We start from the raw sequence: 15,391 nt of genomic DNA on the forward strand, positions 1-15,391 counted from the left end.
TTCAGTGAACCTGAAATTATGGAAATGGCAGCAATTACTGGAATGGTGCTTGTCTTCACCAGAAGACAAAATTGTAACATCAAAAGGACACACAGCCATTAAACCAGAGCAGCTCTGGTCTGCCTTCACTGAGATGCCTCTAGCAAAGACCCGGGTTTGTGGGCTGATGTTTTCACTGTGTTTAGGTTGGAGTTTTATGTGTTCTGACATTTGTGACAGTGCTGATACCAACGAAGACAGACATGTTTTTTCTTTGGCTCAGCAAAGCTGAGCAGGGGCAGACTGCTTCATTTGGTGTGACCTTGTAAATACTGACATGAGGATGTCTGCACAAAGATAGCAATATCTCTAGCTGAGGGGTAGACCAAGGTTAACCTTGTCAAAGTAGCCAAAGGAAGTAGCTCAATTGTCTGAGCAGCAGTTATTTGTAACAACAGACTCAAAAAGAGTATATTTTTGTATTACTTTTTTTTTCTTAACAAATCTAAATGTTTCTTATGGTTCTTTTGAGCCTTGGGAAAATAAGATGCATTTCAGTGTAGGGTATGATCTCCTCCAGTATAATGCCTCTTTGGTGCCTTGGCGGCTGGGTGTCGCACAGACACGTGAGGATATTTATGGGATTGCAGTAGCAATGTGGATTTATGTCTGCTTGACTTGAAACTTGAAGCAGTTGTTTTAAAAGATTGTAAAAAAAAATAAATTTAACAAAATAATTGGAACTTGTGAAAAGATTACCATCTTGAAACATAACCTACCTGTTTTCAACAAAACGGGATAGACTTGTCTTTTATTGAGGAACTGATTAAATGGTAGATTAAAAGCAACTCCTCAGAGTGGCTAGTCCATAGTGGCAAACCTCTACATACAGTTTTCTCATTAAATTGGGCAGAGTTTGTGACGTGCTTTTGTCTTGACCTTGAAATTACTGGAATTACCCTCACGTTACCAACGAAAGCTGCTCTGGTTTGCCCTTTCTTTTTTAGTGTTGTTGGTCTTGCATCTTTTTAGTGCGTTCAGCTCTGTTATTTTTATACTTGCTGGAAATTCTGTGTGTGTGTGAGGGCCCCAAGTTACACAACAGTGACAAAGATAGGCTGCCTTTGCTTGGGATGAGGGAGGTGCTGGGGGCTGCAGGTGTAAATGACAATTTTCAAGTGACTGTCTTCAATAACTGTTGTAGTGCAGGAGGGAAAGAAGTGAAAAACTGCCAGCAACAGATGGTTGCATTTTTTCCCCAATTAATTATATTGTTCCTATTGATAAATATCCTGGATGTGAAAAGAATCTATCTTGTCAATACACACTGCATCTTCCTTTTGATGATACCTTATTTTAGCCTCTGCTTGGCTCCTATGTGGTAAAAATCTCAATTACAAAATTGTTCAAATTAATCTCACAGACATTGGAGACAATTTCCACTTCTGTGGTGTCTTGTGGGTTGGGATTTTTTTTATATAATAAACATTGTGGAGTGTACACTAAAGAAGAGAATCTGAAATGATCCTGGGGGCAGAGATGGGGAAGGGAGAAATTAAGCTGGTGAAAAATGGCTAGCAATAAAAAGTAAGCCAGTTAATAACAGAAGTATAGATCAGTGCCTAGACAAGAGTCTTTGTCACTTCAGGTTTAGTTTTACTGACTGCATTAGTGTTCTCCTTTATCTAGTCTGGGTTGAGGTTTCAGTTTTCCTGGGTATCTGTAGGAATGTGTATTGTTTTACATGACACAGTGCAGTATTGTACTAGCAATGTCTCAGTCAGAGAAATGAGTTAGTGCATCTGCAGACCTTAAAGCTTTGGTCCTGAAAACAACAGTCGTGCCAGCCTGAGGTGGCCCCATGCCAACTGGCCCCGGCCCCCTCAGCACGGCCAGTGAAGAGCTACCCCAGGCAGACGTAGCTGCACTGCCTCCTGTAATGTAAGGATAGCTCGTGCTAGGCTGGCTTAGCTGGGAGAATAGCCATAAGGCTCTCATCCTAGAAGAAAGAGGGGTAGGTATACTTCTGTGAGCCCTCCTGGGACCACTGAGCTGCGCTGCTTAGCTGTGTTGGGTGGCTGCAGCATAACAACAATTGCCAGGGCTGTCTGCAGCCCATTTAAGGCTTTCTCCTGTTTTGTTAGATCTTACATGAATTTTAAAAAAAGCACAATTTTTTTAAAACCTCCTAAGAAACCCCTTCAATTTTAATAAGCAAAATGGCTCTTGGAAGGATGTAACAAGCACTGGACCTGCAGCGAGGGAGTTGGGAAGGCTGTGCAGCTGTGGGGGAGGGCTGGAAGTGGCAGCAGAAGAAACACTGCCTATTTTGCTGCAGCAAACCATTACATCAATCCAGCTGCCGATGGCACTGCCTTTGCTCATGAGCACAGAAGGGCTGTAAACATCCCTGAAGGCTAGCTAGCCCTAGCAAACCTACCAAGCACAGGCTCCCCTCTGAAATATTAGGGCATGTAAGCCATGTCTCTCATTGTCCACAGGCAGCAATCCTTACCCGGTGGGATATGTGTAATCTCAAAAACCGGGCCAACTTTAATTATTTAATATAGTTTTAGTAACCTAATTAAACATAATGAGATTTTGAAAAAGCCAGAGGAGTTGATTAGACTTATGAATGTTACATGGCTAATGCAGACCAGTTGCTCTTACCGGATGAGGAAGCAAAGGTAAATAAACTGAACAAAATGTTCCACTCAATGGGTGAGATATTGGGACAGACAATAATACACTGTTTTGCCCTTGCTTGTATCTTACTTCCTCTCCTCTTGTTCTGATTTTGTAACTGTGTGTGCTAGATCATCTTTTTCTCTGGTGCCTCTCAGGCTTCTTCCCATATTTAGCTTCCTGGGTTTGTGCACTCTGATTCCGTATAGTGGTCTTACTTAATCCACTTCAAAATCCCAGCTCAAAGTGTTTTCCTTAAAGGTTCAAAGATCATTAACGTTTCCAAATTCACATACAAAAGCCAGTAAACAAAGTTGTTGCACACCTAATTTGTGGAAATCTTTGGTCGCTTCTTGCCCACCTTCCCTTTTTCTATATTCGTCATGTTTGATCACTTTGTTAAACAAAATCATTTTAGATGATGCTGTTAAAGAAGTGGGGAATTAATAAGTGTTCATAGCAGGTACCAGGTTAAATTTTAGAAGCCCTTTTTAAGCTGTCATGGCACCTTAAGCAAGAAGTCTGGCTGATTCTCTGCCACAAGACTGCTCCTTCCTTCCTCCCTCCCTCCCTCCCTCCCTCCGAGAGCCCCCTCCATGACATTGGCACAAGTAGTTGTTCAGCTGTATGATGAACACAGTCAGTAAACTGATCCAGAGGAAGAGTAGGTTGATGATTTGCTTTAATATAGATTTGTTTCCCAGTCCAGCTCATCATGTATTTCTGTGTGTTTCTGGCACAAGGGAGAAAATAAGACCTAGTGACTAAGGGAGTATAGTAGGTCACCCTTTGCAGCAGCAGTGTGGATATATATTATATAAAGGTGGTGGTGTGCCTACAGCCTGAGGAACTGCTTTGGCATCACATGTAATTCCAGACAGTGTAGCTGCAGGCTCTGGCTGTGCCAGGCACTCCTTGTTCTCCCTGCTCCCCATGCTGTGCTGCTTCAGCCCAGTGCTTTCCTTGCGCTTGATCAGTGATCCACCAGCTGTGGGATAAAGAGATACAGTAACCTCATCTGTTTATCTCTTTGGGATAGCTAATCCAGTGGGGAAAAAAAGAATTTCAAGTAGTATGACCTGGTAGGAGTGAGCCATGAGGAGCACAAAGCTGGGGAAGAGGCAACAGGTTCTTTTGGCTGTTTAGGGGTTTTTTTTGAGAGAAGCTCAGTGTTCACAGGGTTGGGTATAACAAACTGCACCCTGAGACAGAAGGAAAGGGTAAGGGGAAAAGGGGTCCTGAAGTTTCAGCATCAGTCTTAAGAGGGAGGGCCCTTGCCTTTTTTCTGGGAGCACAATTTACACCACAGTTACTCATGCTATTCAAGGGCCTACAGAGAAGGGGTAGCAAAGGCATAGCAGCCTCAAAACAATCAGAGGGTATTTTGGAAGGAGGAAGGGGGCGGGGGAGTGAATCCACATTTTAACAACAGACACAGAAATCTTTTTAATTATTGACACAAAGAACAGACACCATGTGGACAGTTAAAGTGATGCCAGTTTCAGTAGGAACTGGAGGTGGTCTATAAAACTGAAATTGCAGGAGAGTTAAGTCAATATGTAATAAAGCTAATGGAATTCTAATCAATACTACTTCATTTTAAAATTATTTTTTTTTATTTTACTCCAACAGTTCTGCTACAGAAAGAGATGAGTGGTTAGAAGCCATCTCCAAGTCCATTGAAGAATATACAAAAAAGAGAATCACGTTTAATCCTAGCAAAAGCCTTGAAGAGGTATGTCACACTGTGTGTGTTGCTTTCTTTGCAGGTGTTTAAAGAGGCATTCCATAATGAATAATAAAATGGGATGGTAAATAAGTTAACAGATGATAGAAGAGAATGGTAACTTCATAATGTTATCCACTACATAAATTTATTTTCCTCCCCAAAAAAACCCAAACCCTTTTTCTCAATTCTCTCAGCAACTCTGCAAATGGAAAGATGAAGTGAAAGATTTTAAAATATTGGTGTAAATAGGCTGGTAAAGCTTGAAAGTCACACAGCTTGTGTGAACTAATTAAATGCAGCGCTCTCTTCAGGCTTGCATTACAATGGTCATTGATGAAATAGTAGATAACATTGAACATTTATGTCAATGATAACATTGACAGTTTATCAGAGAAGGCTGAATGGAGTTAACCTGTAATCACTGATAAATATTAATCTTACTTCTCATCACTGAATGCAATGCTATTCTGCCTGTGGTCTCTCAGGCAGACCCAGAGAAACAGGAAGAAGACAGTCCGCTGGGATCAAAGGCTCCAATCTGGATCCCTGATACCAGAGCCACAATGTGCATGATCTGTACCAGTGAATTCACCTTGACATGGAGAAGGCATCACTGCAGGGCATGTGGAAAGGTTGGGCAGTCTCGTGATTACCGTTTCTGTTTGTCATATGGGTTTTTTGAGTAAGGTGTTTTTAGAGGAAGGTGCTATGACAGACCGGTGTTCAACCTTTTAATCTGTTGCATGCTTCTTATTTGGCATCTTGTGTTTATGGTTGTCTTCTGCTTCTGCAGTTGTGCCATGCAAAGAAAGAATGTTAGCTGACACAGGAAAAATATCTCCCTCACTAATTTTCATCAGATAAATAATGGGTTTGTTTTTAAGTTAGTACCAAGCTTATTTTATATTTGACCATTATGAAAGGTATATCTAATAAGCTTTTATATTTCATGTTTTAATCAAGTGAGAATACAGAATTCAACACAGCTGAGAAATCTCTGTTGTGGAGAAATTGTCAAGAGGACAATAACTATTTTTAGTTATTTCCTTAAAAGTCTTTGATTTAAACAGTTCAGTAACTCTGCAGGCTTGTTCTGCTTTTCATAAATTGTTAATGTTGGTTTATTGACTCGTGTAATTCAGTGATGTTTTTAATATTTAAATTTTTATCATTTAGAGAAGGAAAAAGCAGCATGTTGACCGTAAGGACATAGGGAAAAGCCCGAGATCTTAAACCAATTTCAATGTAAAATGGTGCCTATTTTAGGTTTATGGGCTTAACAGGTGTGAAGTGAACATTTTTGAGCCATTGGTGATTTACAGGTGCACATCATGTACAGTAATGCTTTTATGTTTCCAGATTGTCTGTCAAGCTTGTTCATCAAATAAACATGGTTTAGACTATATGAAAAACCAGCCAGCAAGAGTATGTGATCATTGCTTCAGGGAGCTGCAGAAACAAGGTAAAGAAAATCTTCACAAACTGTCTTATTTTTGCAACCCTTATTAACGTGGTATGTCTGTGCCTCGCCGTTACTGCTTGGCTCAAGTGCCTAACTCTTAGTGCCTGAAGAGCGACAGGCATCTGAGACTGGAAGAGCCCAAAGAAGTTTCTGTGGAGTAGGCTGGGAAGTAAATTTGCAATACATGGGTTCTTCCTTCCAGAAACACACGTGTCTGTCCTGTGGTAATTGGTAATGAGTGTTACATAGCTTTTCATTTAATGTACCTGTAATTAAGTTGCCTGCAGCTTATCATGACCCTTCCAGTAGTGAGTTCATGTGCACTTTCACTCTCTGATTTGTACGCCTGTAAACTTCATTTTTGTCAGCTAAGCTGCTGAAAGGTAGAAGTTCTGGGGCACCATAAAGGCATAGACCTTCATCTTACTGAAACTGAGTCTCTTCAGCCCCATCTGGAATTCCACACCTGGAGCTGTCATATCCACACCTCAGTTCTGAGGGTAAACTCCTCGCTGATGCCTCCTGCACACTGGCAACATGGATTTCACTGTAAAACATTGCAGCTAGAGCTATTTCCATTGAATGGCTTTCAGAGAACATGGTACTGCTGATGTCTGCTGTGAAGCAAGGGTTAGATAGCCTGGTGGTGGTGATGTTTGCTTAGAGGATAGGTCCCAGGCCAGCTTCCTTCTCATCCTGAGAGAAGTCAAATCCATCTCATTGAAGGAGCTTTGTATCATTATGCAGAAAATGAATGTAAAATCAATGGAGGCACCTCACAGAAAGGTGGAATTCCAGTCTCATCTCACAAGACTTACGCTGAATTCGTGGTCCAAAGACCACGATAAAATACACAAATGAGCCATAAGCAGGGACTGAAACAATTTGCTGCCCTTCCCTTTAGCAGAGGCTCTGGTTCAACACAAGCTCTCTAGGATATCAGGAAGTTTGTGGTGCCCCAGGGAAATAATCAAGCTGTGGCTTCCAGCATGCTGGGGGTGACATTTCTTAGGGGGATCTGGAGAGCACCACTGACAACTCCTGAAGTGGTGGTGGGAGCCTGTGATGATGAGGAAGGCGGATTGTCTAGACCACCTTGCAGGTCTCAGCGGTGGGCACTAGAGGCTGCTGTGCTGCAGGCAATTGCAGGTGCTTTTAGCTGGGAAAAGAGCTGCAGAGCAGGTGCAGGACAGCTGGCAATCTAATTACTTTCCTGCTCTGCTCATTATTTCATAGCCTCAACATGTTCAGGGCCAATTCTAGAAATGGTCTTAATGAAGCTACTCAGTCCAGGCTGGGCTGTAGAGTAGTGGGTGTTGCTAGAAAAGGGGGTTTGCAGAAGTCTTCCAAGAAGGACAAAGGAACTGTCTGAGGCAGTGAAAGATGGCATGTTCTCTGGAGATGGAAATATCCAGAAGTATATGTGTGTGTGATGGCATGATGCTGAAGAGGAGCCCTACAGCATTAATACTGGGGAAAAAAAAAAAGCTGAGAAGATGAAAGAAGTAGATAATTGAAAGACAGAGAGTTGGGGAACAGCCTGGGCTGCAGAGGACATCTAAAAGTGGTGTGCCGAAGTTGAGTTTTCACCCTGTGTATGGGCAAGGGTAGTTCGACATAAAAAAAAAACCCAGACTTTGAAAACAAACCAGACCAATCTGTTTAGTTGTAAATTTCTTGGGGCTTTGTTTTTTTTTTTTTTTAGCCTGATTGTGATTTGGAAGTATCTAACTCTTGGTGGTGTCGGTAATACTGACAGGTTAATTCAACACTGCATTTAATGTTACTAGCTGTTAATGTGAATTACTGTAAATCAGAATAAAAATATCAGCTGCCTTTTAGAGAAGAAGTCCAAGAAGGCCTGTGCTTTGTCATCTCTGACATGAAAGCAATGTGTTCATCCTGTGCATTTTAGATAACCAGTGCACTCCTAAGAGCGGATCCCCAGTCAACCATAAGTCTCCATCAAGTGCCTTGTCTACAGTGTTACATAGTATTCCCTCTGGAAGGAAGCAGAAGAAAATTCCTGCGGCCCTCAAAGAAGTAAGTGCTTCACTGGCCAAAAGTAATGCCTTGCTGGGATTGAATCATCACTCTTAACAATGGAAACAATAATTCCGTCTTTTAGCCAACTTCTCTAGAATTCAAAGTCAAAATTTGCCTGTATCGGTGGTTTTGGCTGTAGTTTCTTATAGGCAGGGACCTGAACTACGAAGCAGTGTGTGTATGTATACCTGCAATAGGTATAAACTGCATAAACACCTGTGATTCAGAGAGAGACGGAATTGTATTCTCTTTCTTGCGTCCCTGTGGTCCCCGTGCTTCAAGGAATTGTGATTTATCTCTGCACCAGCAATCAGTGAGAAGACTCCTATACCAGCTCAAGTTTTTGGTCTATGAGTAGGGCAGGTAGAGCTAAAGCCTGCCTACCCACACTGGAGGTCTGGGGAATGGGAGGATGTGTTCTCCAGCTGTGTGTTGTCCTCAGTATTTCAGCCCTCTCTTGTCATGTTACATCCAGTTTAAGTTCTAACCCTTAGTGCCTGCAGAAACCTCTCTTACAGACCAGATAGACAGTGGCAGACAAAATAATTGTTCTTTCAGCCACCTGTCTTAATTATCAACATGAACTTGAGATCATGTAAGGATTTGAGTCTTGGGCAGGACATGGCTCTGGAAATCTGTTTTAGAAAAGCTGTGCTGCAAAAACCTGGACAGATGCATAACTCTTGGGTGTTGGGTGGTTGTTTGTGTTTTCACTTCAGGTTTCAGCAAATACAGAAGACTCTACGATGAGTGGCTACCTGCACAGATCTAAGGGCAGTAAGAAGCCATGGAAACACCTGTGGTTTGTTATAAAAAATAAGGTGCTATACACATACGCTGCTAGTGAGGTAAGAGCCTACGTATCAGAAATCAAATATCCAATGATAATGCTGTTCCTGTGATAAAGTTATTTACTTCTATGATCTAGAAACAAGATATAAGATTAGATCACCTTACAGTAATGGATCTGATCATGAAGTAGTATTTTGAAAAGACCCAGTAAGATTGGTACCATAATACACTGATAGAACTGTGCTGTTTCTGATTCCAGACCTAGCTTTGAGTATCTGCCCTTCACACCATTGCACAGTTGTAGGTATGTTCTGAGTCAGTTGAGTTTGTGGGGGTCTCTTTAAATGCATTGCAACTAGACTAGTGGTGAAGCCAACGTTATAAAAGCATCTTGAAGAATCTTGTTCTGCAGTTCCATGAAGTATTTTGAATGCTTGGGAAATGAGCAAACTAAATCTTTTGACTTCTCAAACTTCTTCAGCCTGGAGTTACTGTTTAATATATAGTGCTGCTATAGAAAATAAGAAATGAATCTTGGCTATGGCTTATTTAGAATATGTAGTCCTATTGCAGCGTGGAATAATCTCTAACCTGTTATATATAAGCTCTGTGCATCCCATTGGGTGCTGAGGATGTTGGTTTATTGCATCTTACAGTGTTTTGCAACATCCTGTAGCACTGGAAGATCTTGGGTTTTGCTGGTTTTAATTGTATGTTACAGTTTGCTAATAGCTTTCAAGAGCAAAATATCCAAGTATCTGTTAGAAAGTATTGTCATCCCTCACTTTCTTTAAAAATGGTAAGGCCCAACCTATCCTGACTGTGTAAGGACTTAACCTTCTTCACCCCCCACGCCATCCACCCCCCCAACCTGGTTGCTTCCTGTCTTCTGCTCAGATTTGTTACTGCTGTAGTGCCAGCGTTTATTTTAGCACTTTAGAATTACGTCCAGAATCTGTGATGTTATTTCCACCACTGCATTGGTAGTAGTAAAAAAACCAAACAAAAACCCCAAACCAAACAAAGCAACAAGTAATTATAAAAATATCTTAAGCAGCTAGGTACAAACCAATTACTTCTGCAAAGATTTGAAAAGTATTTTAGGGCATTATGTGTTTTCTGGCAGTTGCAAAGGAGGCTTTGACAATTGTGAAGAAAGGCCTCTCTCAGATTTTCTTTTGATTGACTTCCTCTGAGACACCAGCCATCCAGAGCAGCTTCAATTTGCAGCTCACAATTACAAAATTAAGTCTCTCCTGCTTTCTTGAAACTAAGGAATATCTGTTCTTATTTTTCCTCTTGATGAGCTATTGCGGGAGACATTGTTTGGAGAGTCTCAAGGGAAGGTTTATGATGGCTGGTCCAGTGTGGCTTTAGCCAGGAAACCCCACTTAAGCCACTTAACATTACTTCCAAGTGATACAAGGATTAGTGGTAGAAAGACCACTGTTTAGTGGTATAAAGACCTGAGCTAGTAAACCAAGTAAAGGCTTACCAATATGAAGAAATGCTGCTTTCAGAGGGTGCTCTTGTTTCACACCAAAATCTTCACCTGATGTGTCCGTGTTTATGTACATTGTTTGTTTTTTCTATCCAGAAGATTTGCAGGACCCTGCCTAGTTAGAAAACATTATTTTGGAATTTGCAGATATTGGAAAACCTTTTTTTATCACACACACATACCCCCACACTCCACCAAGAGTGTTGTGCATTGTATTTATTAATTAAAAGATAGGAATGAGGAGGAGAAAAGATTGCCTTTTTTTACACCAGTTTTGAAATTGGGTGAAAAGGTGGAAGAGGTGTAGCTTCTCTTGCTACTCTTTCTTAGCTAACCACTTCTTACAAGGGCATATAGTGATAGGACAAGGGGTAATGCTTTTTAAGCTGAAAGAACGTAGATTTACATTACATATAAGGAAGAAATTCTTCCCTGTGAGGACGGTGAGGCCCTGGCCCAGGCTGCCCAGAGAAGCTGTGGCTGCCCCCTCCCTGGCAGTGTTCAAGGCCAAGGCTAGATGGAGCTTTGGGCAACCTGATCTAGTGGAGGGTGTCCCTGCCCATGGCAGGGGGTTGGAACTAGATGGCCTTTAAGGTCCCTCCAACCCAAACCAGTCTGTGATCACTCAACAATGTTTCTTCCCCATCCTGTTAATTTTCAGCAGCAGAAAGCAAAATAAATTCAGCCATCAAATGCATTTGGAGTGTGACTCTGGTGCTTAAGAACATAGTTACATTCATAGCTCCTTTTAGCATCCTCAGCGCAGCCTGTGGCATATCCCATATCACTTCTAAGACATGGAAACTTAGTAGTTAGGTTGTTGGAGAGAGCACTTGGCTGGATGGAGCTCTGACAGCTGACAAGGTAGTACTTGATATTTTGATGTAAGGAGTCCTTGGAGGCAGGATGATGATACTGCTCAATGAAAGACAAGGTAGATGTTATCAGGGAGATAAAAAGAGGAACGGCAATGTTGAAGTCTACGGGGTTTTGTTGTTTCCTGACCCCTGATTCATGCATGGAGACTATAAAGAGCAGAATTTTGTGCATGACTACTTGTAACAGCTTGTTTGTTGTATAATCTGCTGCAATGGTATGGTGCATGAGGAACGTCTAAATGCATTTCTTAATATGTCTTATGAGCTCTAACTTTGTCATTTGGTTTTTTTCCCCTGCAAAATAGGATGTGGCAGCGTTAGAGAGCCAGCCTTTACTTGGATTCACTGTCAGTGAAGTAAAAGAGGAAAACTCGGAGTCTAGAGTGTTCCATTTACTGCACAAAAACACTTTATTTTACATATTCAAAGCAGATGATCCCCATTCAGCTCAAAAGTAAGAAATTACGTGAATTCATTTGTTACCCTTTCTAGAAAATATTTTAGATGTCATGAATGTTAGTATACACAGATTAAGCGTATGTACAAGAGGTATGCTATATAATATGTAAATAAAACTTTTAGAGTACTTTAAAAGTTCCTGGTTTCATGAGGACTTCTGAAAAGCTTTAAGTAAAGCAGCAGACTATCTTTTGGAAAAGAATGAATGTAGGAGAATGGAAAAATCTAAGATAAAATATGAAATCTTGCTTTTTCCTAGCTCGGTGCTCTATCCCTGGTCTGCTCAAGTGAAAATTGAATCTTACCATGGGAGAAATCCAGAAAATGTGTTTTAAGTATTAACTAATGTTAATTAAGTATTAACTATGTTCCCCCTGCCAGCAGCAGGGCCACCAACCTCCAGGCCTTGTGTAGATCCAGGCCTGGAGGTTGTTGGCCCTGCCGCTGGCAGGGGTGTTAGAACTCTGTGGTCCCTGGGGTCCATTCCAACCCATTCTATGATTCCTTTTATATTTCCAGCTGTAAAGTTTGGTTATTTTTAATGACTATATGGCAGTAAAAAAATAAAGCAAACCCTAAAAAGCAAGGTATGGAGGCCTGAAGCATGTGTGCAGATGTGTCCTAGCACCTAGACATGCTTAGAATGTTCAGACCAAAAGCCTGAGTTCAAGTAGCAGTCACAGAAGCTGTTTCTTTTCAAGTCCTGCTGATGTGTCTGAGTTTGGAGTCATAGTTATCAACTGGTGTATGTTTTATATAAAAATAACCTAGAAGATTGGTAATTAATCAGTAAACATTTGCTACATGATTCGTGGAGTAAACTAGAAATGAGCATGGAAGGAATACGCTTAAGTTAAGCTGGGCATATAGGCAAGATATCTGGCTGGTTTCCTTGCAATTCTCTCAAATGAATTTAATAAAATCGATTTCATGCACTAACCAGTCCATTATTAATACTTAAGCATTCAAATGGCTGCAGATGTAGTTTGTGTAAATAGGGACATTCTTAAAAACAAGGCACCTAGGACAACTGAACATTTTGAATGGCTGAGAACGTGCCTAAGGACACTTCTCTGCGCATGAAATCTGGAAGTCTTTATTTTGAGTTTTGGGGTATTTTGACTTGCTGTTGCACACAAAAGTTTCCTTGTTAATTAAGATACTGTTCTCTTGTTTCCACTGTGTCCTCATTTGTACTATATAAAACAAAACTAAAAGCATTCAAGGCACTCAATAGCTTTGTTTTCCTGTTCAGACAATGGCTTTCGTCATCAGTAGGAAAACTTGAAATTGCATTCACTCTATCTTGCGGAGCCTAAGAGTGCAATTAAAGTACCTTAAATTGCAAGCTTTCTCCAAATATTTAATATCCTCAGGAGGTTTATGCCAAACCTCCAGAATAAATACTGCTTTGATAGCATTAAGAGAAAAAACAAAGAACATGTTGCAAGCCTGTTTGCATCAGTAGGCACTGTTTTTTCCTGTTAGGGCCAAAGAAATATCTGATGTATTTATGTAAGTGCAGCAATAAATTTTAACAGATCATTTATTTTTTTTAATGAGCTTTTAAATGTCTTAGTCCAATACTACATTCAGTGCTTAAGCTTGTTATGAATCGTTTGTATTTGTATTCTGGTTTAGTTATTTTTACTGAATATACAGCTGTGGAAAATACAGTAAGTATTCCTAAAGAGTGAGGGATATAAGTCTGAGTTGTGTGTGCAGATGAGCACAGGCACTTCCTCATGCTTAACAAGTTCATAGCAAAAGCTTGAAATCAAGGAATGTGCACACAGTAATAAACACTCCGGGTAAGGAACAGCCGGTGTCTGGGACTAACATTTAGATACCCTGTGAATACTAAGACAGGGATGAAATTCCATGGTAAAGATAATTTTACAGTCTTTGTCTCAGTTATTGCAAGATTTTCACTCAGGGAAAAAAATCATCAGTATTCAGCCCCTTAACTGTACATACACACAGCTCAGCCCCTACTCAGGAAACAAAATTACTCCATTTTTTACTGCATTTGTGAACGCAGCATCAAAGTGCCTCAGAACATACTTTTTCACAGCATCCTTGAGAAGGTGAGGATGTTTATCACCTTCATGATCAAGCAGGAACAGAAACCACAGTTGTAGGGGGTAAAAGTATCCGAATGTGAAGTTTGAATTTCAGGTTTGAGACAGCTTGGATTAGCTGTTTGAGACTCCCCCCTTATCTCCCTTATATTTTCATGGATATAATGTGCAGGGAATCTGTTAATCTGTGATTCAGTAGTAGCACATACTGTGAGTGTGAACGTGGGGAAGTTCTGTCTTGATGGGAAGGCACCGTTCCTCAGTCCTTGTGCCCTGTGCCTTCCTCCCTGGGCCCTGCTTGTCCCTCGCTAACGTCCCTGTACCAGCTGCTGAAGCAGAGTGTGAGGGTTATGCAGGCAGCTGCCTCAGCTATTGCAACGTCCTGACTGATCCCAGACCACATTTACAGTGAATTAAGAGAAGGGAATATTGTTTTGTTTTCAAGGGTATGCAATCATGGTACTAAAGATGGCAGAACCTTGGCATATCCTACTTTTTGAGTGTTTGGTTCCCCATCCTCACTTGTTCTTTATGCATGTGACTTCAGTACGGCAGAGGTACAGCAAAGAGCTTCTGTCAGGCAGAGAAGGACCTGGGAGTGTTGGTTGACTGCAGGCTGAACATAAGCCAGCAGTGTGCCCAGGTGGCCAGGAAAACCAATGGCATCCTGGCTTGTATCAAAAATAGTGTGTCCAGTAGGTCTAGGGAGGTGATTGTGCTCCTGTACTTGGCATTGGTGAGGCTGCACCTCGAGTGCTGTGTCCAGTTCTGGGCTCCTCACCATAAGAAGGACATTGAGGTGCTTGAGTGAGTCCAGAGAAGGGCAACCAGGCTGGGGAAGGGGCTGGAGGGCAAATCTTATGAGGAGCCGCTGAGGGAGCTGGGGGTGTTCAGCCTGGAGAAGAGGAGGCTGAGGGGGGACCTTATCACCACCTACAACTACCTGAAGGGAGGTTGTAGAGGTGGGTGACAGGAGATAGGACAAGGGGAAATGGCACTAAGCTGCATCAGGGCAGGTTCAGATTAGATGTTAGGAGAAAATTGTTGAAAGAGTTGTCAGGGCCTAGAACAGGCTGCCCAGGGAGGGGGTTGAGTCACCTTCCCTGGATGTGTTTAAAAAAAAGGGTAGATGAGGTGCTGAGTGGTATGGTTTAGCATAGGATGGGAATGGTTGGATTTGATTATCTTAAAGGTCTTTCCCAACCTTGTGATTCTGTGATGTCATCTGGCTTTGCAGTGATACCTAATACATCACCAGCAAGCTCTGCATGTTTGGACTTGTTGGAGAGATGTCTGGTGTTTGCACTAACAGCCCATTTGGTAGTGAAAGCGTGTTTCTTCTCATGTCAACCTGTAGCTAGTCATAGCAGCATCAGTTATACTTTCACCAGCAACTTCCTAACGGTGTTTGATTTTTTTCTAATAGGTGGATAGAAGCTTTTCAAGAAGGCACCATCTTATAGCTGTGTCAGCATCACTGTCTGCAAGTTTAAGAGAACATCCAAGGGTGATGGTGGTGAAACAGCACAGCAGCTGTTCAGAGGAAGGGAATCCTGCTGTCTCAGCCTACACAAAACTGTGTATTTGTCAGGATTAGGAGTTGGTGCATTTTTAGTGTAAGTTAGTATTTTTTTTGAAAACTTGTGTGTATTTCTGTGTTGATATAAAATGTGTTATTTATTAAATTCCAATGTTTACTTTAATGGTCAGAATTACTTGTGAGGTCTGCAGTGAGGTCCACAATGCCCATGTCTTCAGGATGGCAGGTGGTTGGCCAAC

At 41.4% G+C, this 15,391-nt stretch overlaps 1 protein-coding gene across 1 annotated transcript in view; it reads left to right on the top strand.

The window, feature by feature from the left end:
- The window catches only part of FGD6 (FYVE, RhoGEF and PH domain containing 6), a gene marked incomplete at its 5' end in the record, with an annotated part of 69,179 nt that extends 54,042 nt beyond the window's left edge, over positions 1-15,137 (top strand). Inside the window, 7 exons of the mRNA XM_084262518.1 lie at positions 4,297-4,399; positions 4,879-5,025; positions 5,753-5,855; positions 7,771-7,898; positions 8,621-8,749; positions 11,378-11,526; positions 15,039-15,137. Of these exons, the coding sequence (XP_084118644.1) occupies positions 4,297-4,399; positions 4,879-5,025; positions 5,753-5,855; positions 7,771-7,898; positions 8,621-8,749; positions 11,378-11,526; positions 15,039-15,075 (796 nt within the window). The 3' untranslated portion in view covers positions 15,076-15,137. The remainder of the gene's footprint in view (positions 1-4,296; positions 4,400-4,878; positions 5,026-5,752; positions 5,856-7,770; positions 7,899-8,620; positions 8,750-11,377; positions 11,527-15,038) is intronic.
- Positions 15,138-15,391: the final 254 nt, after the last annotated feature.

This window comes from Gallinula chloropus, assembly GCF_964237585.1.
Source record: "Gallinula chloropus genome assembly, chromosome: 1".
NCBI classification, from domain to species: Eukaryota; Metazoa; Chordata; class Aves; order Gruiformes; family Rallidae; genus Gallinula; species Gallinula chloropus.